The sequence below is a fragment of the Notamacropus eugenii genome, chromosome 2, assembly GCF_028372415.1.
Source record: "Notamacropus eugenii isolate mMacEug1 chromosome 2, mMacEug1.pri_v2, whole genome shotgun sequence".
In the NCBI taxonomy this organism is placed as follows: domain Eukaryota; kingdom Metazoa; phylum Chordata; class Mammalia; order Diprotodontia; family Macropodidae; genus Notamacropus; species Notamacropus eugenii.
The window spans coordinates 342,769,077-342,793,702 of NC_092873.1; the positions used below are offsets into that span (position 1 = coordinate 342,769,077).

Here is a 24,626-nt window from a genome sequence, read left to right on the forward strand (position 1 = left end):
AATCCAAAAAAAACACCTATGTTAACTTGACTGTACAGTACTGTGTGTTATCTCTCTGCTCTTGTGCCCCTCTGCTTGCAGCCTCCCACCCCCTCACCAAAATACAAAACTAAAAAAAATCCCTTCAAGTGAAAGCAGAAGAGCAGAGAGATGGCTGCTGCTGGATGCGGACTGCAGTATGGCTTGAGACTTCCTGGGAGAACTTTGTCTCTTCCACCCACCTGCCTGTTCAGCTGTTTTACTTGTGCTTAACACTGTCCTTGAATCCTGTGCAGCCCACCCCCCTTGCTATCTGGCTCTCTTCCTATCTCTTCTTTTTTTACAGAGATCTGCAGAACAGTATCATTGAGAGTGAAAGTCTACCTGGTTTGGGGTTTTTCTTTCCCATGTAGTTGGTTGGCTTTTTGTAGGGGTTTTTGGGCTAGTACTTACTAAAGCACATATGTTCTAGGATCAGTACTTGAACTACCTAAGCATTCTCCAAAAAGACAAAGACTATAGCTAGGCCATGATTAATGTATAGTGCACACCTGCCTACAGTCTTGTGCAGATGTAATATGCTGCTGTGGATCATATTTACAACAGTTATATTAATTTTTTTTTAAAGGAACTCCTATCAAAATGGACAAAAAAAGAACACTTCGGATGAATACATATCACAATAGAACAAAAAATGTGATTTAAATGAATGGCATGAATGTGGTCACAGTAACTTTAAAATAGGACAAGGTATCAAAATGCTCAAATCTATAGCATGGAATACTATAAAACATAAAGGAGTAATAAAAGAAAAGGTCAAAAGATCCATCAGCTTTTTTGTGGTTTGCAAACAACCAGTTTTTCAGCTGTAACTGAAGGTTGCAATAAAAAATACATTTCTCTTAGTTGTACAATCCTTCAGACTTATCTTCAAGTTCATTTAAATAAGTGCAAGAAAATGGAAATGAGGTGGATGGTGAAGAAACTTTTACTATTAAATTATGGTTGGTTTATTTTGGTTGGTTGGTTGATTTTGACTGAATAATGCTAAAATTCCTAGAGATGCAGCCAACACAGATGAGGATATAGCTGCAAAATACCCACACTGTTTTGAAGAAAATAAATGAAGGTGGATATATTGATCAACACATTTTAACATGAATAAAACAGGTTTATTCTGGGAAAGGATGCCTTCTAGAACTTACATTTCTAAGAAAGAAAAAGTTCAACGTAGATTTAAAGTGCCTAAAGACCTCCTAACACTTTTATTAGGAAGTAACATTGAAGGGGATTTTAAATTAAAATGAATACTTAAGGGTCTGGAAATACATTTGCTCTCATTGGTTGCTTCCAGTTCTTTATTGGTGAAAAGCATTCATGATTTTAGATAATGCCCTAGGTCATCCAATTACACCTGGCTATCTTGTGAGAACATGAGAACAAATAGCCAAGATGTAGATAAAGCTCTCTGCATCTACCAGCATACATATGAAAATTTAGAGAAGACAAGTTTGTCTATGTAGCTATATATTTCAAACAATCCAATGCAGACATCCTTCAGTACAATACTGAGGAATTTTTTAAAAATTGTGCTTTCTCTAATTACTCTAATAACTTTGTAATAAACTTGAAGAAATACATTTTTTTCTTTTTGTTTGATGTTATTGCAAATTTTTCCTGGGTTGAAACTAATGACCAAAGCTGATATGTAAATAATAACAATTTTGAATAGTGTGAACTCCAATGAGATGATCACTCCATGGGATTGCTTAGTCTCAATAATTAGGACCTAGTTGTGAAACAAAGTCACTATTTGCTGACTGATATTAAGGTATTAGTTGGACACCATGCAACATGCACCTATTCACTAATTTCCAGAGACTAAAGTAGGGGTAGGAAAAAGTCACCAGATCACTAGACCATAGTTTCGATTTCATTTTTCCCCTTCTTTTAAAAACTGCCCATTTTACTGAAATAAAAAACTAACTCATATTATTTCATCTTAAAGTTTTGAATATATTGCCCTTAAGGTGCTAAATGCTGTCTATATTGGCTCATTTGTCATTATGCTTCCTTCAAATGTACATTAAATAGTGGTAAAATTGAGGCTGCATTCATGTTAACCGAAGGCTACTGTTTCCCACTATAGGGCTATTCATTGTGATAAAACCACACAACTGGAAAGTGATCAGAACCCTCTCAAATCACTGAAGAGGAAACTAAGGCCCAGCAAGGGAAAGTAACAACTAAAGCCCCCCACTGTCTTGGTTTAGTACCCTTTACTGCCCTTCAAAACATGTAAAAACAAAGATAATCTTACAAGGCAACTCAAGACCAGGGTGTACAGTGGCATTTTTGACCATTGGAGGAGAATGACGTCCATCATCCATATCGAGCTCCGTACACTGAGCTTCTCCATGTATTACAGCTAAACCCAGGCGAAGTCTCTCAGCGTATGACTGGGCCCTAGGAGAAAATCCAAGAATATTCATGAAAAAGAACCCTAAGAATCACTTCATCAATATTTATTTGTCATGAAGAAAACATTCCCATGAATTTTACCACCACATTAAGTACCAACATAGTCAATACTTCCAAAAATAAATGGCCTGGCTAGCCCTCAATTTTAACATATTTTATGAAAATGGTGGATTCTTTTGGTACTGCATAGGAAAACCATATCAACATAAGTGTTGTGGGTTCAATAAAGTATGCTTAAACGAATTCTGCTTACACTAACTGTAATGTTGTCAATTTCTGTTCAATATTATGATACAATAACCACCCCCAGGGGAAAGAGGTGGGCAACCAGAAGTGTCCTGAAAACAAGTCAGAAAAATGCTTATTGTTCCAGCTGCTTTCCTTTTTCTGAGAATTTTGAAGAACTTAACGCTCTCTCAAAAGCACATAGATAATGATCTCTTTAAAGGGTGGAAATAGCAGGTGCCAATTTGAAAACTTGACTGACTATAGTACAAGAGCCACTGAATTCTATTATAGTTAGATATGATAAAAGGAGCAACAGAGATACCCCAAACATTTCTGACTTATTTACCTTTTGGCAGCATCAGGAGACTTGGCCACAATGACTGCATTTCTGTAGTTTGGAATCTGAATTGGGAATAAAAAAATAATCTTAAAAATATTACTGGAAATTACCAGTCGCAGCATTTAATAAAAAATCAGATGTAAAAATCATGTGAAACAAAAGAGAGCAACATAGTAGGACAACTAAAGAACTTTTAAAACATGTTGGTCATTTAAAAGCAGCAAAAAAAACTGCAATTATATCACTTGAGATAAAAATAATAAAATTCTGAATCTTCATGTTTGGAAAGAGTAAAAAGATAGCCAAATGAAATGAAAAGGCAATCCTTTTTGTCTTACAAATAACATAATGCTACACACATGGCTTGTTGACAGGGAGGCTGAGATAGCTTATGCCTTACTCAAATAATTAGAAGACACCTCTGTGAGAAACATTATCTGTTCTGCCTTTTAGATGCTCAACTCCTACACCAGAAAAAGAAAAAAAAAATAACATTTTAAAGAGGACTACTATGTTTTTGATTGTTGGCATAAGAGGAGAATTTTCTCACTTCTTCTTGGATATACTGAAGTAGGAAAGGTGATGCTCTAAGGTTGTCCACAGGAAAGCTGAAAAAGCCTTGTATTTCCTTTTGATGAAGATCCATAGTTATAATGTGTGTTAAACCTGAAATTTTAAAACAAAAAATTAAAATGTTCTCACCTACAAATAGCGATACACTGGACAACATCCTTTGGTCTAACTAAGGATCCCTGAGATCTCTTTATCCACATAAAGAGTGGCCGAGTGATGCTGGCAGCTCAACAAAGGTGGCTTCAACAAGTCAGTTACACACAGGTCCTTTAAACATCACACCTCAATGAGAATTACTGACACAAGGATGCACCAGGCCGAACTGAGAAGCAAAATAAGTTTGTTCCTACTTAGGGTTTGTTTGAACTTGTTCCTGAAAACTCAGCAAAGAACAGAGAAGATAAAAGAAGAAATTTAAATAATGAGTCAATATATACTGAAATACTAAGAGATGTAGATGACAACAGTTTGACTAAAAGATAATTAGAAAGAACGTGAAGCAGTGCCAGAATGAATAGCAAACTGGGGAAATAAAACAGCAAAGTGAAAACATCAAAAGCAAAGTGATTTATAGGTTTAACCACGAATTCTGTTATTCCTGATTGTCTGATATAGAAGAAAAGCTAACTGATAAACATGAAACCAAATTAATGCTGGGAAAAAAAACTACCTTGGTAAAAAGAATCAGAAACACCAGAAATACGGAATATATGGAATGAAAGACATCTCTGTTTTTGTTTTTTTTAGTTCAGTCATATAACTATTAAAAGAAAGACAATTTGAACAGGAACTGAATTAGCAAATTAAGAAATACACAGCCAGACTAAAAGATAAAAAAACTAGTAGAATAACAAGACTAATATCTAAAGACTTATGCAAGAGAAATATTGGTGGAGAGAAAAAAGAAGAGTTTGTGCCAAAATTATCACTAGAGCCCTATACAAATTCTACAGAAACCCAGCAAAGGACTGATATACTATGCAAATGATCAGCAAAACTCACTTTCTTTTATTCTCTTTATTCATTTATCTATTCATTCCTTTATTTACAGACAGAGAGACACACATACCCACAAGTTAGTGAGGAACATCCAAAGATTCACATCCAAATACCTGCCTTTTGATCCACCTTCAATAATGAGTGTGCCAAAATGAAGGAATATAAAATTCTTTTATTTTTGCTTGTACTTACCTGCTTTGGCTAACATGGAAGCTAGGAGCTTGCATACAATGGAACCTCTCTTTCTCATTTTGCTTTGTTTGCTGTAGGGAAAGTAAGGGATGACTCCAATAATATTTCTGGCACAGGCCGTCTTCAGTGCATAGGCCATGATCAATAACTCCATAACAGCTGTGTTCACATCCCTAAAACATTAAAATCTAACCATTAGAATAGTTTTCATTTTTTAATCCTGAAAGACATTACAATTCCTGACCAATCAAAGCATCCAGGTGCTAAGCTATTACATGAGAATTCTTCTGTTTATTTGGAAATCTTCTAGGGAAGATTTACCAGTCCCACCCACCTAGCAGTTCATGTTAAGTATTTCCGAATATTTGACATCACAACACAACCAACAGTCTCTGGCACTTATATATCTAACTGTGAGGATCATTTCAGACCCCAACCACTAGTCTCTGTGGTCACTATAATGTGACACCAACAGTCACCTGCTTGTAGAATCCTCAGATCTTATAGCACCTGAACTACTTTTACCAAGGACAAAAAAAAAATTGTCAAAAAGAAAAAGGAAAATACTATCACAGTTGAACTCAAAGAGCTGTTTCTCTAAGGGATAAGCTTTACTTTTTTATTTCTAACACTCAGATGGTAAAAGTTTGGACTGCTGGAAGAAAAGAGAGAAGTGATAAGATGTATGAGATGGGAAGGAGAACAAAGACCTGGCAACTGACTGGATATATGGTTTGGGAATAAGAGAAAATAAGGAATCAGAAACAAGGTTTGAGAACCATGGTGACTGGAAGGATGGTAGTGCCCTCAACACTAACATGGGAAGGTTGAAAGTGGGTTTTGTTTTTGGGGGATGTAATGACATTTGTGATCCAGACCATAATTCATTTGACTCATCCTATCCTATCTCATATGAAAAGAGGACAGCAGGGCCTTCACTCAATGGTCACTGTCCTCAAACACAAAACATACCCTCTGCAGCCACAAAGATTATAATACGGGAGACAGGAGGTAGGGACAAATTTTGCCCAATAATACCTGTACATATTCAGCTAAGAAGTGGGCATAGAGTTGGGGAGTGTTGGGGATAAGGACAGGTATGGTTATATTGGAAATAAGAACCATGATTGGTTATCAAAACAATGGGGGAACAGTCAGCCTCCAACTGGATGATCACATATCCTTTGGGGTCAAGCACAGCTCTTACTTTCTATATCATTTATATATATAAATATGTGTGTGTGTATGTGTGTGTATTTCTGAATTCAAGGGAAAAATATGATCTGTTTTTTTCTTATACAGCTTTCATTTCTTGATACATATTCCAACTTTTAAGAAAAACAAACAAGAAACACTAAACCAGATGATGCAGAGACCAAGTCAGATAGCACATGCAAAATTCTGTGCCCATAGTCCCCCACCTCTTTATTGAGAGATCTGATTTATCATCAGTTCTCTCGAACTAAGATTGAACATTGTTACGAATCAAAATTCAGTTGCCACATACTAATGTTTTCATCTATACAAATGAGTTATTGTATATACTGTTCTTCTGGTTTGGCTTGCCTCATTCTATTATCAGCTCATACAGATCTTCCTATGTTTCTCTGAATGCCATCTGTTTACTGCTAACATTGTATTTCATATATGTGAATGTATTTCATTCCATTCACACACCACAATTTGTTTAGGCATTCTCCAAGCCACACTGCATTACTTTAGCTGCCACCCCCAGAGCTTCCACCAGGGGGAAACTCCAATTGCACTGTTGTCCTGAATGAGAAAGTTCTCAGATCTGCCCTGTCACTTCATATACATTTTGATCTGTTCTCAAAAGAAAAAAATAGACCAAAGATAACAAAGAAATTTATATCCTGTTAACAATGATTCTGGACTGCTACTCCCTGCAGGAGCTGACCACAACTGTAATTGGTTTCATGTTCAAAGGGGAAAAACAGAATGGGGACCCTTTGGCATATTCCTCTTCTCTACTGGTAATATATTTTTGCCTCTTCCTTTGGACACTGCCTTTTTTAGTTGGTATGAGACTGCCCTCTTTCCAGAGCAATCAAATTCAAAAAATATTTATTATCTGTTCCTCCTCTATGTAAATTACTGGGGAAGATGCTACAGAAGATCTAATTCTAGACTAAGTCCTTGCACTCATAGAATTTACATAAGTAACAGGAGAGGGATAAGACTCAAACATATACAATATTACATGGTAAGTGCATTAGGGGTACTAATTACTAATTAGTAAGTGCACTGGGGCAATCAGGTGGTCCAGGGGACAAAGCACCAGGTCTCAAGTCAGAAAGACCTGAGTTCAAATTTGGCCTCAGACACTTACTAACTACGTGACCCTGGAAACTCACTTCACCCTCTTTGTCTCAGTTTCCTCATCTGTAAAACAAGTTGGAGAAGGAAAGAGCAAACTACTGTAGTATCTTTGCCCAAAAAAAACCCCAAATGGGGTCATAAAGAGTCAGACACAACTGAAGTGACTGAACAACAAAATGCCTTAGAGAGCTATAAAACAAAGTACTATGTGAAACTCAAGAGGAGAGGGGTTATTAACACAGGTGGAAGACCAGAGGAGGTCTTGTGGGTATGAATTCATGAGATAAAAAGAGGGAAAGAAAACATTTCAGCCAAGGGGGACAGTATGAACAAAGGAGGAAAAGAAAATATAGGCACTGGAGTTAAAAAGACAAAGAATAAAACAATCCCTACTAGAAAAGAACTTACATTCCAATGGAGAAGACAGGTACATATACAAATACGTACAAAAAAAAAAATCATGAAAACTATGAATACAAAATAGCTGTCAAACTCTGAGTCTGAGACAGTAGACATAAAAGGGTTTTGTAAACCTAAAAGTGCTATAAGAAAGCTAGTTATTATTATTTTCTATTTTATATAGTGAGAATTATTATACTTTTTACACTACCTCAACAGGTTGATAGAAATTTTTTGTAAATCTTACATTGCCATATAAGTTTAAAATGTTATTTTTCTTGATTTCCCAGCTTAAAGGGTGTTAGAAGCAACAAGCAGAAGACCTATAGGAAGATTATGTTTCTACCAGAAGCAGCACAACCACAACATCCATTAAAGAAGGAAAGTATAAAAAATATATATAAGCCCCAAATGCAAGGAATAAAAAAGAAAGATTAGAAACAATTAGCCAATTATGAAGCAGCACAACACAATTCAAAAGAAAATGATGAGTATTTATAGAAGTTTAAAAACCCAAACTAAAAAAATTGAGAGAAACCTTAAATAGCTCAATCTGGGGGTGGGGGTGGAGGTGGAGGGAGTGTGTATGGCGGGGTGGAGAGAAGATCAAGCTATAAATTGCCAAAGGAAAAGAAATTCATGGGCAAGTGAATTTTTTTCAAATATTTTCAGAGGCAGAAGGCATTCTACCAAACTCTTTTATGAGGCAAATAATAGTCTTGCTACTCAAAACAAGGAGAAACAAAGTTGAGAAAGAAAATTATAGAATTCACTAATGAACACTGATGTAAAAAGAATTAAAACACTAAAGACTAGAGAGACATATTTAGAAAACAAATTCAGCAAAACAAAGTTAGGTTCATACCAGATGTGCAAGAGCCATTCAACATTAAAAAACAATCAAAAAAAATCAAGCACCCATGTGTTAAGACTTGCAGAAACAAAGACAAAAGTAAAAAAGTTCCTGCCCTCAACTCAGAGTTGACATTCTGTTGGTGAGGGATGTCAAAAATAGTCACTCTTTTAGATGTTGTTGCTTATTTTGTTTTTCTCACAAGACGGTTCAATCTAAAATGGGAAATAACTGATGTAAAGACAAGAGGCACCAGTAAACCACAAACAAAAACCCAGACTAAGAATTCAAAAACTGAAGCAGTTTGGGACCATTTAGTATATAAAAGTAAGCAGCCTTATGAATATCACAGAATTTCAGAGAAAAAAGGGACTATGAAATTATCAAGGCCACACTCTCAAACAGGTAAAGAAATTGAGGAGTTAAATGAATTGCCCAAGGGACACACTGCTAATTGAATTATAGTATATTCTGTGCTTCACATGTAGTAAACATTCAAAGGTTTGTTGAATACAGATGAATCAATAAATCATGATACATAAAAGACAAAATCTTAAAACGGTGACAAGAGGCAAATCAGTTAAATTATAGCACAATAAAGAATGCATTAAAATGTTGGAAACAAATTCTAGCCCACCATGAATGCCACTGATGGATTTTGTCTCTGACATCTAGTCATCAAGGCTCTTGTTAGGTGCTCAACAGTTTGGGAATAGCAAAATATTCCTGAAATTACAGTTAAAGTTAGGAATCTTACAGGATTTATGTTGTTGTTGAGTGATGTCTGACTTTGAGAACCCATTTTGAGGTTTTCTTGGCAAAGGATTACTGGAGTGATTTTCAATTGCCTTCTCCAATGGATTAAGGCAAATAGAGGTTAAGTGATTTGCCCAGGGTCACACAGCTATTAAGTGTCAGACTGTATTTGAAATCAGATCTTCCTGACTCCAGGCCCAGAGCTCTCTACACTGAGCTACCTAACTGCCACTTTTTAGACCAGATGAAGAAACTTTTGAGTGAGAGATAGCCTCTGAGTCCTCAACAGCATCTGGTACACTTAAAAGTGAGAAATATTTTGTTAAACTGGATCTCAATATCAGCTGCTAAAAGAAAAAACACAATTTATACAAAAATATTCACAGTAATGCTAACAGTGGAAAATTTGGAAACACCTCATACATAGTTAAATAGGGGAGTGGCTAAGCAAAGTAACATGTTAGTTAATATGACAGAACATCTTCATATAACTATTAAAAAGTCTTTCCTTGTATCCTCTTCCTATTTCACAGGTACTCTCTGTCTTGTGTTCTGTCCACTGATTCATTATCTCATGTTCTCACTAAGGGTTCTCTTTTTTTTTTCTGGTCATACATTTCTTTGATGACATCTTCTCTATCACTTCTTATACTTGCTTACTTTACAACAAGGTCAAGATGGCTGAGTCACTATCTCCTTGAAGGTCACTGAACAAGAATCTCCTATTTAAAGTATCAACAGGGAAGTGAATGACGCTAGAAATGGTGAGATTCTTGGCACACTCCATCCCTTTTCCAACCACAACTGACTGTCACTGTGGGAATGGAAGAAAGGTTGGAGAACAGGACTGACTGTTTATATTGTTCCTTGTTCCCTGGGTTGTAGAGGCTCAAGAGTTTATCACCAAATGGCCAGCCTACTGATGATGAGCTTCTCTTGTATTTAAAGAGGTTGGTTCATGGAAAGAAGTTTTGTTGTCAGGTTTGTACATGTCAATTACAACAATAATATATAGCTAATGTAAATAGTACAGTTTTGGGGGTAAGTGCATTAAAACTGCTTAAATTTATTTAAACCAAATCAAAACATGATAAAGGCTTTGAATATCAATCAGCTGGGAGGTCAATGAGGTAAAGAAACCTTCAATTGCATGAATTCCATTTCACTCAAATTCAACCACCAGAGGAATGTAGTCTGGTTAAAGAATATACTGAGGTGCCATGTTGGCAAAGAATTAAATATTCCTGAAATGTATAACCTGATCAAGGTCATTCGGAGAAAAAAGGTCTCTAGAGACTGAGATCTATGAGACTGTATTTATCTCTTATATCTCCACCAAGGCTTAGCACAACAATTGGTAGTACAGCAGACAGAAGAGCAATGGGACTGGAGTTAGAAAGGCCTGAGTTCAAATCCACCCTCAAACACTTACCCAGAGGGTAAGTCACTTAACCCCTGTTTGCCTCAGTTTCCTCATCTATAAAATTGGGGTGATAACAGCATTTACCTTCCAGGGTTGTTGTAAGGATCAAATGAGATAATATTTGTGAAGTGTTTAGCACAGTGCCTTGCGTATAGTAAGCAAAACAAATGTTAGCGACTATTGTTACCATCATTACTATTACTAATGTAATGAAAATATGAAAGAAACATGGAAAGACATATGAAGAGATACTCAGCAAAACAAGAACTATATACATATTGATTACAAGTATATAAAATGAAAAAGCTAGAGATAACCTCTGCATCACAGATCAAAATCGTCAGAGCAAGGGGGGGATGTTAGAGGTGATCTAGTCTGGTCTTCTAAATCACTATTTAAATGTCAGCTGCTATCTTGCCCATGCATTCTTAACCTTTCTTGTGTTTCACGGTCCCCTCTGAATGATATTTATAAATGCATAAAACAGGATTACAATGGAATCAAATATTCTGAAATACAGATATTAAAGTATTTTCAAAAACAAGTTCCTTTACTGCAGGTTAAGAACCCCTGCCTCAGAGAAGGTGCTGTCTCTCCTTTATGTTGTATTTGTATTCCTAGCCCCTCATACATAAGAAGTGTTTAATAAATGTTTGAATTAAACTGAATTTCTTCTTATTGACTTTTATTTATAATTTAAAATTTTTTAAAATTTAAACAACTGGTGATAGTATTACAGAAAATGCTGCCTTCCAGGGTAAATAAAAATTAAAACACTAGACAGTATGGAGATATGACCCTGAATGGCAATAGGAATGTTGTCATCCCCAGCATGTAAATTCACACACACTTGTACCTTGCACTTGTCTTCAGTGGTATAGAAGAGAAGGATTGATCTGGAGTAAGAGAGAGGCAGAAGAAGTGGCATTGTTTTGCTAGTTCTGAGAAAATGGAGATCCACTGATAAGAGGGGGATACATAAATGGGCACAGTGTTTAACAAGAAAGCCCCACAGCAGAATTCCTACAACCAGAAGGAACTGCTCAGGGAAGTAGATTTTGCATTAATGGGCACACAGAGTTGCATGAACCTAAAAATTCTATTTTGGAAGAAGTATTTATACAATACTACACATAAGTTCCTTGAAAGGAAAATGACATATTAGTGAGCTCTAACCTTGGTATTGTCTGTATGATGAAGATATCTTGACCACGAACAGATTCTTTTATTTCAACTCTTGTTTCTGAAAAGCAAGGGAAAAAAGATTTTAAACTCAGATAGGATGTAGCTCAAATAACATAGCTGAAAGTGTATTAAAAAAAGCAGTTTTCTTGTCAATAAACATTTATAAAGTGCCTACTATGTTCCTGGTTCTGTGGTTATGTGCCAGGGATATAAAAAGAGGCAAAAGAGTCCCTGTCCTCACAGAGCTTACAATATAATGGGGAAAACAACATGCAACAAATACATAAAAAACAAGCTATATACAGGATGAATAGGAAATAATTACAGAGGGAAGGCACTAGAATTAAGAACGATTGGGAAAGGCTTTCTCTAGAAGATGGGATTTTAGTTGAGACTTACTAAGAAGCCAAAGAGGTCAGTTACTGGAGCAGAGGAGGGAGAGCATTCCAGGCATGGAGGACAACCAGAGAAAATGCTCAGAGATGAGAGATGAGTGTCTTGTTTTTGGAACAGCCAGAAGACCAATATCACTGGATTGAAGAGGACATGTTGGGGAGTAAAGTGTAAGAAAGCTGAAATAGCAGGGGGCGGGGGGAAGGGAGGTTATAAAGAAAGGGCTTTGAATGCCAAATGGAGCATTTTTACTTGCTCTTGGAGGCAAGAGGAAGCCACTGGAATTTACTGAGTAGGAGGGTGACATGATGAGACCTATGTTTTAGGAAAATCACTTTAGGTACTAAATGGAGGATGGATTAAATTGGGGAGACACTGAGGCAGTTGGACCCACAAGTAGCCTATTACAATAGTCCAAGTGTGAGGTGATGAGGGCCTGCACTTCAGTGGTGGCAGGGTCACAGAAGAGAAGGAGATGTATTTGAAACAGGTTACAAAGGTGAACAGGCCTTAGCAACAGCTTGGATATGGGGGGGAAGAGACAGTGATGAATTCAGGATGACTCCTAGGTGGCGGACATGAGGGACTGGGAGGATAGTGCTGCCTCTACAGAAAAAGGAAAGGTAAGCAGGTAGGTATCCATTATTCTGCTTCTTTTTAATTCCTTTTTCATTTTTTCCTCTTCTATTGTGAACTTAATTGTCAACAAATACAAATATTTCAACATACAAAGAACAAGAAAGCACTGAATAAAACATTGTGAACTTGTATTACATGGTTTTTAAAACTATACATTAAAATTAGGTAGAAACAAAGTCGCCATTTATGATACCTTTCACACTTTCCCTCTCTGTAGTAAAAAAGTTTCATTGATGCTTTTTTATATTATCTATCACTATCTACTAACCTATGATGCCCATTATTCTCCTGAATAGAAACCCTCACTTGTAACAAGTATGTAGAGTTCAGCAAAACAAATTAATACATTGGCCACAGAGGAGGCATATTTCATTCTAAATATCTAGCCTATCACTCCTCTGCCAAAGAAGGAGGAAGTATGTTTTATCAAGTCTTTCTGAATTCACTATCGTTCACTGTTTTTTATTTTTTTTAATTCACTTTGATCAGAGTTCTGCAGTCTTTTAAAGTTCTCTTCCTTCACAATAATAAAGAACTCAAGGTATGAACTAATTTCTGAGCCTGATCATTTCACTCTGTTGCAGTTCAAACAAGTCACAAAGGTTTCTCTGAACCCATCATTCATAATTTTGAATGTAATCCTTTCTGACAAAAATCATAATACAATTTGTTGTTATTCTCCAAATGATACAAATCTATTTTGTTCTGACACAACTATATTTTTGAACATAATCATTTTTCTACCTGTCCTTGACTTCCTTGGAGTGTACGACTGACAGAAGTTCAAAGGCCATGTAGTGTGTTTACTGACATTAGGGCATAGTTCCAAACTCATTCAGAATAATTAAATTTGGAGCTCTATCAACAATAGAGCACTAATGTACCTCTTCTCTCAAAACTCCTGACAAAACGTCTAGTTTCTTTACAGCAGCATTTTCTGTAATGATAAAAGAACTAGAAACAAAGTATACCCATTTCCTGAGGAATGGTTAAACAAACTGCGGTAAAATGGATGTAACGGCTTATCACTACAGTTTAAGAAACAATGAATACAATGAATATAGAGCACGGGAAGACTTCAGAGAAGCAGTCAAATAAAAAAACAATGTACACAATAACTGAAACATCAATTTGAACAAGCGATTGGAACTGAATACTGTGAAGTGACAGTGACTTCAGGGATACGAAAAGGTGTCTCCTCCCACTTCTTTGTCTGGGGAAGAGGGTACTGTAGATCCATCAAGGCAGACTTTTCTGATATATTGGTTAGTTTTGTGGAACTATTTTTTCCCTTTGTTATCAGGGACTGCTCTCTGGGGTGAAAGGAGAGTGGAACGCCTTAGGAAATATGGGTGATGTAAAAATAAAAAAATAAACATTGCTTCGCTTCTGTATTTCTCTTTTGTCATCTTTGACAATTTGATGGGAGGTATAACCTTGAAGCTGTATTAACTTATGTTTCATTTGTAATTAGATATTTGGGGTATTTTTTTCATATCGTTACTGATAGCTTGCTTTTCTTCTACTGAAAAAAAGAAAAGTAGTTTTGTTACATTGGAAATACACGGTACTCAAATAAAAATCGGTAACACTGAAACAACCTCCTCCCATGTGGGATGCACCAGATTTTTTTTTTAAACCATGAGTACACTACTGAAGGCTCTTTGAAGGCCAAGAGCTGTATCATTTTTTTCATCTTTCTGTCCACAGCACATTGGATCAAACAGTCAGCTTTTAACTGCTTGTTGAATTAACGATAAAAGGCTAACATTTTCTAAACGCAAATATTTCTGGGATCCTGGATAGTGGTGGCTAGTGATACACACTGGGAAAAAGAGAACATAAAGGACAAGAGGTGAGCATAGAACTAAAATCCAGGCTCTGCCACTTATATGTCTATGACCTTGAATAAGAGATTTCACCTCTCTAGACCCAATTTCCTCAATTTTAAAATGAGGAGGGGACTGGCCTTGAGAGTCTCTTCCAGCTCTAAATCTATGATCCTATAAATCTATATAGCATCTAGGATAACCCTATTATCAAAGAAGAAAAACTCTGTATGCAAAAGACTCTGAAAGGCTTCTAAAAAATGTTAGATTAACCAAACTTACCTAAACTAAGCTAAGTTAGTGAATAAAGGCACAATTCTCACCTCCATTTGTCTCCTGGTATACAACAGACTTTCCCAACTCAGCACCAAGACGCCTGCAGGAAGAAAAAAATGAAGATTAATATTTTTTCTTAATTCTTTTTATTCTTCTATAGAGTTGTGTGGTCATTATAGTTATACTACATTCATTTCTTTTTTTGTGTGCTTTTCATTTACATTGTTACTTACTGAAGACATTGTTTTTCTAGTCCTAATTACTTTACATCAATTCATGTCTTTCTATGCTTCTCTGAATCTTTCATAATTTATGGCTTAGTATGGTACAATAGTATTCCACTACATTTTTGTACCACCATTTGTTACATCATTCCCCAATCAATTAGTATCTACTTTGTTTCTAGTTTTTTGCTATCACTAAAGAGCTACTATGAGTATTCTGGCATATATGTGAGTTTTATTTCTATCTTTAACTAACTTGGGGTATGAGAAATATTTCTGGGTCACAGAGTATAGACAATTTAGGCACTTTTTAAAGAAAGCGTATTTCCAAATAAGGCTGAATTAATTCACAGCTATACTGTCAGTATGCCATTCTTTCTGGAGTACATTCAACATTATTGCCATTTTTACCAATTTGTAGGGTTGTGAGGTAAAACCACAGGGCTATTTTGATGAACATTTTTCTATTAATGATCTGAAGCAATCTTTCATATGATTGGTTACTAGTTTACAACTATTATGAGAATTATTTATTCATATCCTTTGACCACATTGGGAAATGGCCCTAGGTATATTACATATTTAAGTTAATTTCCTACATGTTTTGGATATATTAGAGATATTTTATGAAAAGATCCCCCCCATCACCAGTTTTCTTTATTACAAAAATGTATTCTTCCTGTTGATGTAAAAGCTTTTGTTTCATGAGCAACTAGTTTTTTACGTAATATAAAAGGCATACAAGTAAAGAATACCAAATATCATCCAGTTAAAATGGAGACTATTGCTTTCCTCAAAAGTAATCAATTTAAGAACTAAATTTACAGGTAACTGAGATTCCATCTCAATCAAAAGCCTTACTATATTTTAATAAAACTATTATTCTACTATTATTCTAATCTAAAACCAAGGTTTAGTGTTATTTGGTTCAATATCTACACTAAATATATACTGGATTAGTAATAAAAATCTATATAAGTTACATGGAAGAGGGATATTTTTTTAACCTAAAAACAATTTATAAAAAGGATACAGGTATAGTACCCATTACTACAAATGAGAACACATGAATATAGAAATTTATAACCCTCACCTGTGCTCATTCGCATGTGTGCTCGTGCACTCCTGCTCTCTGTCTCACACACACACACACACACACACACACACGCACGCACGCGCGCGCGCACACACACACACACATATTTACTTTAAGGCTCATATGGTCAGGAAATATGAGATTCTCCATATACCAGTGTAATGATTCTTGTTTTATATTTTTGGTAACCATACTTATAAAAAATGGTCACTATTAGTATCACTACTTTCTAACACCAAAGATTCAATAGTTAAGATATTCTGTTGCTAGGAGAGGGCTGTATACTATAGTAGAATATGTGTGTATACAGACACATCTTTATACACAGAAACTGAATATATTTCATATATGAATTCTATAACTAATTATATTTAAAGGGGCCTCCAATTGATAAGTGAAGATTGGCTACTTTGCTGTAGAGACTGACCACTTAACTACAGGTGTGGTTGATATCCATGGTTTTGTTTTTGTTTTAATGATGTAGTGAAGTAGTTCTTCTACTAAAGTGGACACAGGGAACTATTACTGTTCATGGAGTGGACACAAGCCATTCTCAAAGAAAACAAACATGAGGGTAAAACAGACATGAGGGTCTGGATGGCACAAAAGCCCTATCCAACATCTCTTCAGCTCCACCGCCTAAACACCCTAATGAGTGGCATAATGGTCACCAACTGCTTTATCCCACATTCCAGAAAGAAGTCTTTCAGTCAGAATTTGAGCTTTACAATATTGTAAAAGCCTCACAATAAGAGAGAAGAAACAAAAGAAGAGAAAGTTTGACCCCATATTTTTCAAGTGAGGAAAGGAAAGGCTAAGGGTCACACATCATGCCTAACGCTACAGACCTGATCATTAACACTACCTCTCACTGCACTCACAATCACAAGTCTGCCCTTTAACTTTAAACACATCAGAAAACGTATTCTGAAACTTTAATTTTGGTTTTCTTTTGGAGGGGGAAGAAGGATCATGGCCTGTGATTTCATTGGTACATAGATTCTATGAGGTGGAAGTAAGGTCTTTCAGTAAGACACTAGAATTTCCAAATAAGTTGAAAAACAGGGCTAAAAATGAGAAACTATATGGTTATTCCCGTGAAACACAGTGGATAAAAAGCAGGCTTTAGCATCAGGAAGACATGTGGTCAAATCCAACCTTTGACCTACGTTGGCTGTGTGACCATGGGCACTCTTTGAGTCTTAATCCCTTATCTGTAAATGATAGGGTAAGACTAGATAGCCTTTTATGCTCCAACCTGATTGCCCTACAGCCTGAGCTAGAACAATATAAAGTCATAATTTTGATGTCATATCCAAAAGTTAAAGACAACTTAACATGAATTGGACATAATGTCCAACAGCATTTTCCCATTTGATGTATGGGAGGGTAAAATAAAATAATCAAGCTTTCTGCTGTGATGTCCTTAAGAAAAAAATGGAAAGAGAAGGGAAAAAGAATACACTGGGGAAGGGGGTAGGAGGAAAGCAAAGTAAAGAAAGGGAATGTTGCCTCACATAATAGCAAAGAGTGGATGAGGAGAGCAGCTCCACACTTAAACCTCACTCTCATCTGAACTGGTCAAAAGAAAGAATACAAATACACATGTACAGAAATATACTTCGCTCAACAGGGAAATCAGAGGAAAGGCAGGGGAAGGTAGATTAAGTCCTAAACAAAACAAATTCTAAGGATATAGAAAAATATTTACATTTCTTGTCGAAGAAAAGTGACAAAGAATGGGAATCTTGGAGGATGTCCGTAAATCAGGAGATGGATAAACAAGTTATGTCTTATAGTAAATGTGAGAGAATGCTACTGAGTTGAAATCTTATCAACATAATGACTAAACATGATTTCTAGATGACTAATGATGAAATATGCTACCCACCTTTGATAGAAGTGAAAGATTCAAAATAAGACTAATATTTTTTAGGACATGATCAATCTGGAAATTTGTTTTAGATGAACTACACATGTTTGTAATGGGTTTTATTTTTCTTGTCTTCTCAATGCACTCTGATCAATAAAATCACCAATCACAACTCTTAAGGACTCGTAATGAAGCATGCTAATTACTGACAGAACTAATAGAGTTTAGAATGCAGATTATGACTTTTTTTTTTAAATCTATGACCACGTAAAAATTTCTTTTGCTTGACTTGTTTGTGATAGGGGTTTTGTTTATCTTGCTTTCTAAAGATAGGGTGGGAAGAGGAAGAGAAGCCTGATCTTTGAAAATAAAATTTAAAGGTCAGAAAGGGTCAGTACTACTACTGTCAGCACTTCCCCAATCAAGTAAAATGAAAGTTAGATTAGACTCTAAAATCCATTTCACCTCTAAAATTAAGAGAATCTGGGGTCAAGATAACATTAGGCAAAAACTAAGTAAAAATGTTTTCTTAAGCATTTATGTTTTATTTTATGCAGACAGCTCCTCCAGGAAGGCAAGATCTTATCTTGTTCACTTCTGTACCTCCTACAACACCTAAATGGAATACCCTTCATGTAGCAGGCTAAACAAATTGAACTAAAAGGGAGTCAGAAGACTTGGACTGGAACCTACCTAGATCTATGACCTTGCAACAGTTTCAGTTCTTTTCTATAAAGTGAAAGGATTGGGCTAGATTATTTCTAAGTTCCCTTTTAATTCTGATACTCTATAAATCATTCAACTATTCCAAATCAATTCAACAATCAACAAACATTTATAAGGATATATATGCCAGGCACAGGCAACCCACAAAGACAAATACCAAAGGTGAAATCATCGCTGACCTTAAAGAGCTTCCATTTTAGTAGAGAACACAAGTTTACGTATAAATATAAATGAAATACAAGATAGTTATGGGAGAGAAGGTACTAAGAGGGAGTTGGATAGAGAAAGGCTTCACATAGAAGGTGAGCTGAGCCTTGAAAGAAAGCTGTATTCTAAGAGGTGAGAAGGGAGCACATTTCAGGTATGGAGGATGGTCAATGCCAAGAGATGGTAGATACAGTGTCCTGTATGCCAACATGGCTGAATTACAAACTGGAAAGGTAAGAAGGGAACAGGTTGCAAAAGGATTTAAAAGTCAAACAGGAGTCTGACTCTACGGACATGAAAGAATCACTGGAGTTTATTGAGGACAAGACCTTCACTTTTGGAAAATTTGGCTGCCTTGTGGAAGATGGACTGAAGACAGAAGAGATTTGAGCCCAGTCAGATTAATCGAATAGTACATGTAAAAGGAGATGAGAGCCAAAATTAGCAGAGTACCTATAAGTGAAGAGAAAGAGACCTTTAAAGATGTTGTGGAGATAGATACAAATAAGATTCACCAAGGGATTGAATCTGTGATGTGAGATAGAGTTGAGGATTACATGAGGATTTTAAACCTCAGCAACAAGTAGATGATGATCTTGGCAGAAAAAGGGAAGTAGATTTTTGGGATAAGTTGAGTTTTGCTTATAAATATTTTAAGTTTAAAAATATTTAACAATGTTTTAAAAAAAATTTTGATCTGCTTTAATATCTACTTTTCCTCCTACAACTTTCCTCCTCCCCCAACTGAGAACACAAGAAAAACAAAACACATTACAAATATGTATGGTTAATCAAAACAAATTTTTGCATTGGCCATATATCGAATACTTTTTTTTTTTGCTGCATTCTGCATTCTCTGTCCTTAACCTCTATCAGATGGATATCATTAGATCTCTAGAATCCTGATTGGTCAACACATTGACAAGATTTCAGTACAATAGGATTCCATCACATTTATATCATTTTCAAGGAGCTTGCTGGTTGGGAAAGATTTTTATACTTCTTGTACAGAGCTACTAATTCCCCTTTCAATTCTTTCTTCCATAGCTCTCATTTCTTTTCCAATTTTTTCCTCAAGTGCTCTTCTTCCATTTACAAAAATATTTTAAACTTTTTTTTTTAAAAAAACACTTGTTAAATTTCTTTTAGGAATTCTAGATATGTGCCCAAGCTGTGTTTGAATCATTCTCTTCTTCTGAGTCTGTCCTGAGTTTCTGGCCACCATAACAGTTCTTTGTGGTGGGATTTTTTTTTTTAGTTTTCTCATTCTTCCTTGCTCACTCTAGATGTTAAGACTGGGTTTGGAGGCACTTCTGGAGCAAGACCTGGCCTGATTCTGTTGATGTTTTCTTGGATATTGAATGCTGTTTTATTCCAGGATCTGAGGGACAGGCTAGGGACCTGCAAGCTTTCAAGGCTTTTAAAGTGGTACAATCCAGGGCAAATTCTGATTGCTGGACACTCTAGTCTAAGCCCTGCAAGTTCCTGACCTGGATTTGGTCCTGAGCAGTAAGTATGCTCCTGAACTCCACTCTTATCAGCCAGATGAAAAGTTCTACTGTTTCAGAGTGGAAGAATTGTGGGCTCCCCTTTGGTGTGTTTCCTGCCCTGGTTACTCCTCTGCAAACTAAGGTAAGATGCTGCTCTGAGCTTGGGGTACGAGCCAGACCACTGCTGCTGCCAGCTTCTGAACTTCCTTTCTCTACCTGCTCCCCCTCCCTGATACAGTCCAGGGCTTCCTTCCCCAGGGATGCCACTCTCCTGCATAGGTCCCTTTCTCAGTCTGCCCACCCTTAATCTGTGACTCAGAAATGGGGAGCAGGCAACAAAGCTTCCAGTTTGTACCTATCCTGCTGCATGCAGTGCCTCCCTCAGTATAGGGTTGGGATCTCCTCTTGACTTGGTGCACAGCCTCTCCTTAGGGGCTGGAGTGCTCCACAGGCCCCTGAATAGACTTGATCTTCCTGTCTCCATGTCTGGAGATAAACTAGACAAATGACCTGTTGACTTTTTCTGGATTTCCCCAACAAAGATCCAGTCTATATTTGTCTGGAGGAATTTGTGGAGGGAAGCCCAAATACACTGCTTCCTGTCATCCTACCATCTTGACTCCCACACTGATACTCACGTGCCTATGGGATATTCTGACAGTCTGTTATGAGTACATGGAGTTAAGGACAGAGATTAGGGCTAGATATATGGACTTGGGAGTTACTGGCACAGAGATGAGAGAATTGATGGAAGTTGATAAAATCATCAAGTGAGGGCGCACATCTAGAGAAAAGTCAGGCCTTGGTACACACCCACAGTTAGGGAGTGTGTCATGGATGACAGATCATCAAAGGAGACTCAGGGAGAAGGTGAACCAGGAAAGAGTAGTATTAACAAAAATAAGATAAGAGTACAAAAAGAAGGCAGTAAACAACCTCAAATGTTTAGGCAATCAAGGAGACTGAGGACTGAGAAAAAGTCAAGAGACAATTGATAACTCTGGAGAGAGTAGTCTCAGGTGAGTGACGGAAGTCAGATTACATGGGCTTAAGAGGAGACTGAGGAGATAAAGTAGAAACACCAGATGGGATGCCAGTTAGCTGGGAGGGTGGTATCTAAAGAAGACTTGGTGTGTTTGAAAGCAGATAGTGGGAACCATATGCTTGAAAAGGGGTGAGATCAAAGATTCTTAGATAAGAGAAGGGCAACCTCTGGAACAGCCTGATTCCTCCCAACGAGGAGGAATGGAATAGAGAATTAACTTTGTTGTTCAGCTGTGTCTGATGCTATGTAACCCCAAGAGCTTTGTCCATGGGATTTTCTTGGAAAAGATAATGGAGTGGCTTGCCATTTCCTTGTCCAGTGTGTCCCCATTTCACAGATCCAATCATCCCCATAGAATTGTAAGCTTGAGGGCACTGACCTCACTAAGAATTTAGGGGAAGAACAGAGAAATTAAGAAAATAACAGAGCTACGAATCAGAGTCACTGGAATCTGGATCAGCTTGATGAATTGGAATAGCACTAAGGGGAAGAAAAAGCTGAGGGAAAGTCTGTAAACAACAGTAATGGGGTGCTGACCGGGGTACCCAGACACCCTATCTCCTGTCGGTCCTGGGTTTTTGTCCGTTTGTTTACCAACTAAGAAACAGCCGGAGCGGACACAACCCCTTCTTTCCTCAAAGGTCACCATGCAAAACTGATAAAAAAAAAGACCCAAAGCCAGACACTGCGGGGGGTCCGAGCAAAGTAGGCCTTGCACCTGTTCTTCCTCCTTTTGCAAATCTGCCTCCCCTCTCAAGCCCAAACGCAAGGCTGGAATACCGAACTTAGAGCTGGAAAATGGCTCTGACACCCTTTAGTAGAGCCTCTCTTTTACAGATGGGGAAACGGAGGCCCACAGCCGGAGAGATAACTCACGCAGGATTGGAACCCGTCTCCAGATACTCCAAACCAGCCCCGGCCGCCCCGCCGCCGCGCATGCGCGCCCCCGCCCGCTTACTCGGTGATGCGCTTGGCCAGCTCGGTGCAGGCGGCGGTGGAGTTGGCCGAGAACACCCGGTATCCCGTCCGGGCGGCGTTCATGGTGGGGAAGGCGGCGGGTCGGGCGCGAAGGGCGCGAAAGGTCGAGGACACGGACAGCGGGGGCAGCAGCAACAGCTTCTTGGGCATCGTCCGGCCCAGCGCAGGGGAGGCAGGAAGAACTACTGAGGCCGAGGTCCGGGCCGCATCCACCCGGGGAGCTCACGCGACCGGGGGGAGGGGACGAAGTCGGAACAGGAAGGGAGGAGTCCGAGGGTCTCCTTCCGAAGCCCTCAGGCGGTGACCGCCCGCCCCGCTTCCTCCAGCTCCTGGGAAGGAGCTGGGCCTAGCCCCCTTTTAGAGTCGGAGAGGCGCCGGCCAGAGCGTCGTTCCCAGTCCACTCAGTCTCCTCCTCCTCCTCCGACGGTCTGTCCGAGGCGGATTCTCTATGGAAAGTGGCCCGGGCCTCATCGTTTCCACTTCCGGCCACCAGGGGGACTCTTTCCTTCTCGGGGCTTCGGGCGGCGCTGTGCGCAGCGGTCCCATGGTTAACGCTTCTGCCCCCACCCAAGATGGCCGACGCCCAGGGCCACTGTGTTTTAAAAACTGCAGCGGCTGAGTTCCAAAACAATAAAAGTTCTTAGATTCTAGCTTAGGACACTAGCTGTATAGAGGGAACTGGAGGGAGAGAGTAGATCCGGGAACTTTCTTCAGGATACGTGTCCCACCCCGCGGCGGGCCTTGGCGCATGCGCGTTTGCCTGCGGGGAAGGCGGTGAGCCGATTGGCTGAGCATCCTACCGTGCCCTCGGAACCTCCGGGAATAGATTAAAAATCCGGAGTAGGCTCCTTGACTAACAGACCCCACGGGTGTTGTCCTAGGCGTAGTCATAGGAATGTAGGTTTACAGCTACGAGGGACCTTGGAGCAGAGGCATGCTGGTTCATATTTAACGTCCGGCTTGTGGGGAGGGAGGACACACTTTTAATTTTGATCTGCGTCCTTAGCATTTTCTCCATCCAGTCAACAGAACGCTAAATCAAGCTCCGATTTATAGGATTTCCGAGGTCTAAGCGCTCCCCTGGAAATTTAACATTGGGCTCCACTTGGAGCTGGCTCTGCGGTTGTCCCACCCATTTAACAGGTGAGGACACTGGGGCCCCAGCAGGTGAAGTGATTCGCCAAAGGGCACAGAAGTGCCTGAGCGGGATTGGACTCTAGGTGACGTTCCAGCCCAGCCCCTTGCCTTGGTTTTCTGCTCCTTGGTTCCCTGGGAGATGTTCTTTCCAAAGCATCATAAAAACTTGGGTTTCAAAACCCTTTTGAGGCTTAGAAACTGATTTCATCAGGGCAGCAAAACATTGTCCCAGCTCCAGAAACTGGGCAACTGACACGGAGGACTTTCTGACTTGCCCAAGGTCACGCAGCTGTCCTGTCCTGGACCAAAGGGATGAATCCCCAAATTCACTGCCCTTTTCTTGCAATGCTTTCTCTCATGCCTAGAATACACTTCTCTCCTAATCTGCAAGTCCGCTGCTCTCAAGGAAGCCTTTCTTAACCCCTTTAACTCTAGAGTCCGCCCTCCCTTGTTTATTTCTATTGCAGTTTGTATATAACTTCCTCAAGGACGAGGGCTGTCTTTTGCCTCTTTTGTATGTCAGTGTTTAGCACACTTCCTGGTATATATTGGCACATAATAAATGTTTATTGACTGACTCCAACACTTAGAATTCTTGGTTTCCTTCAAAACTCAGCTTAAGTGCCACCTTCCTCATGAGCTGCTAGGGCACCCACCCACACATAAACACATCCACACCCCCAAACTACCTTGCATTTATTTTGAATATGTTCTGTATAAAGATGGTGAATTAGAGACAAACCAACTGAACTGTCTCAACACTCTGCTCTAAATTACTTTAAAATAATGCCTCAAATCAAATTTTGGAGAGACAGAGCCAACAAAAGGTCAAAGTGAGACATTTTCCCAGCCTAAGAAAACTTAGGAGGTCAGGAGGCGAAGTTTGTCACACAAGGTGGAAGCCTGTCCAGAGGCAAACCCCTTCACATACACATGCACACAAAACAGCTGCAGCAACAAAGTTC

The 24,626-nt window shown here is 38.4% G+C and overlaps 1 protein-coding gene across 2 annotated transcripts in view; it reads right to left on the minus strand.

The window, feature by feature from the left end:
• PRPSAP1 (phosphoribosyl pyrophosphate synthetase associated protein 1) overlaps nt 1–24,234 on the minus strand; it is a 39,128-nt gene extending 14,894 nt beyond the window's left edge. Inside the window, exons 1-7 of one of the 2 annotated variants that reach the window (XM_072645795.1) lie at nt 22,505–24,234; nt 14,933–14,985; nt 11,740–11,806; nt 4,793–4,965; nt 3,579–3,694; nt 3,035–3,090; nt 2,300–2,445 (exon numbers count right to left, since the gene is read on the minus strand). In XM_072645795.1, the coding sequence (XP_072501896.1) occupies nt 2,300–2,445; nt 3,035–3,090; nt 3,579–3,694; nt 4,793–4,965; nt 11,740–11,806; nt 14,933–14,985; nt 22,505–22,674 (781 nt within the window). In that variant the 5' untranslated portion in view covers nt 22,675–24,234. Of the gene's footprint in view, nt 1–2,299; nt 2,446–3,034; nt 3,091–3,578; nt 3,695–4,792; nt 4,966–11,739; nt 11,807–14,932; nt 14,986–22,422 lie in introns of both variants that reach the window. The other variant, XM_072645796.1, reaches the window with a different exon arrangement.
• Between the last annotated feature and the right edge of the window lie 392 nt (nt 24,235–24,626).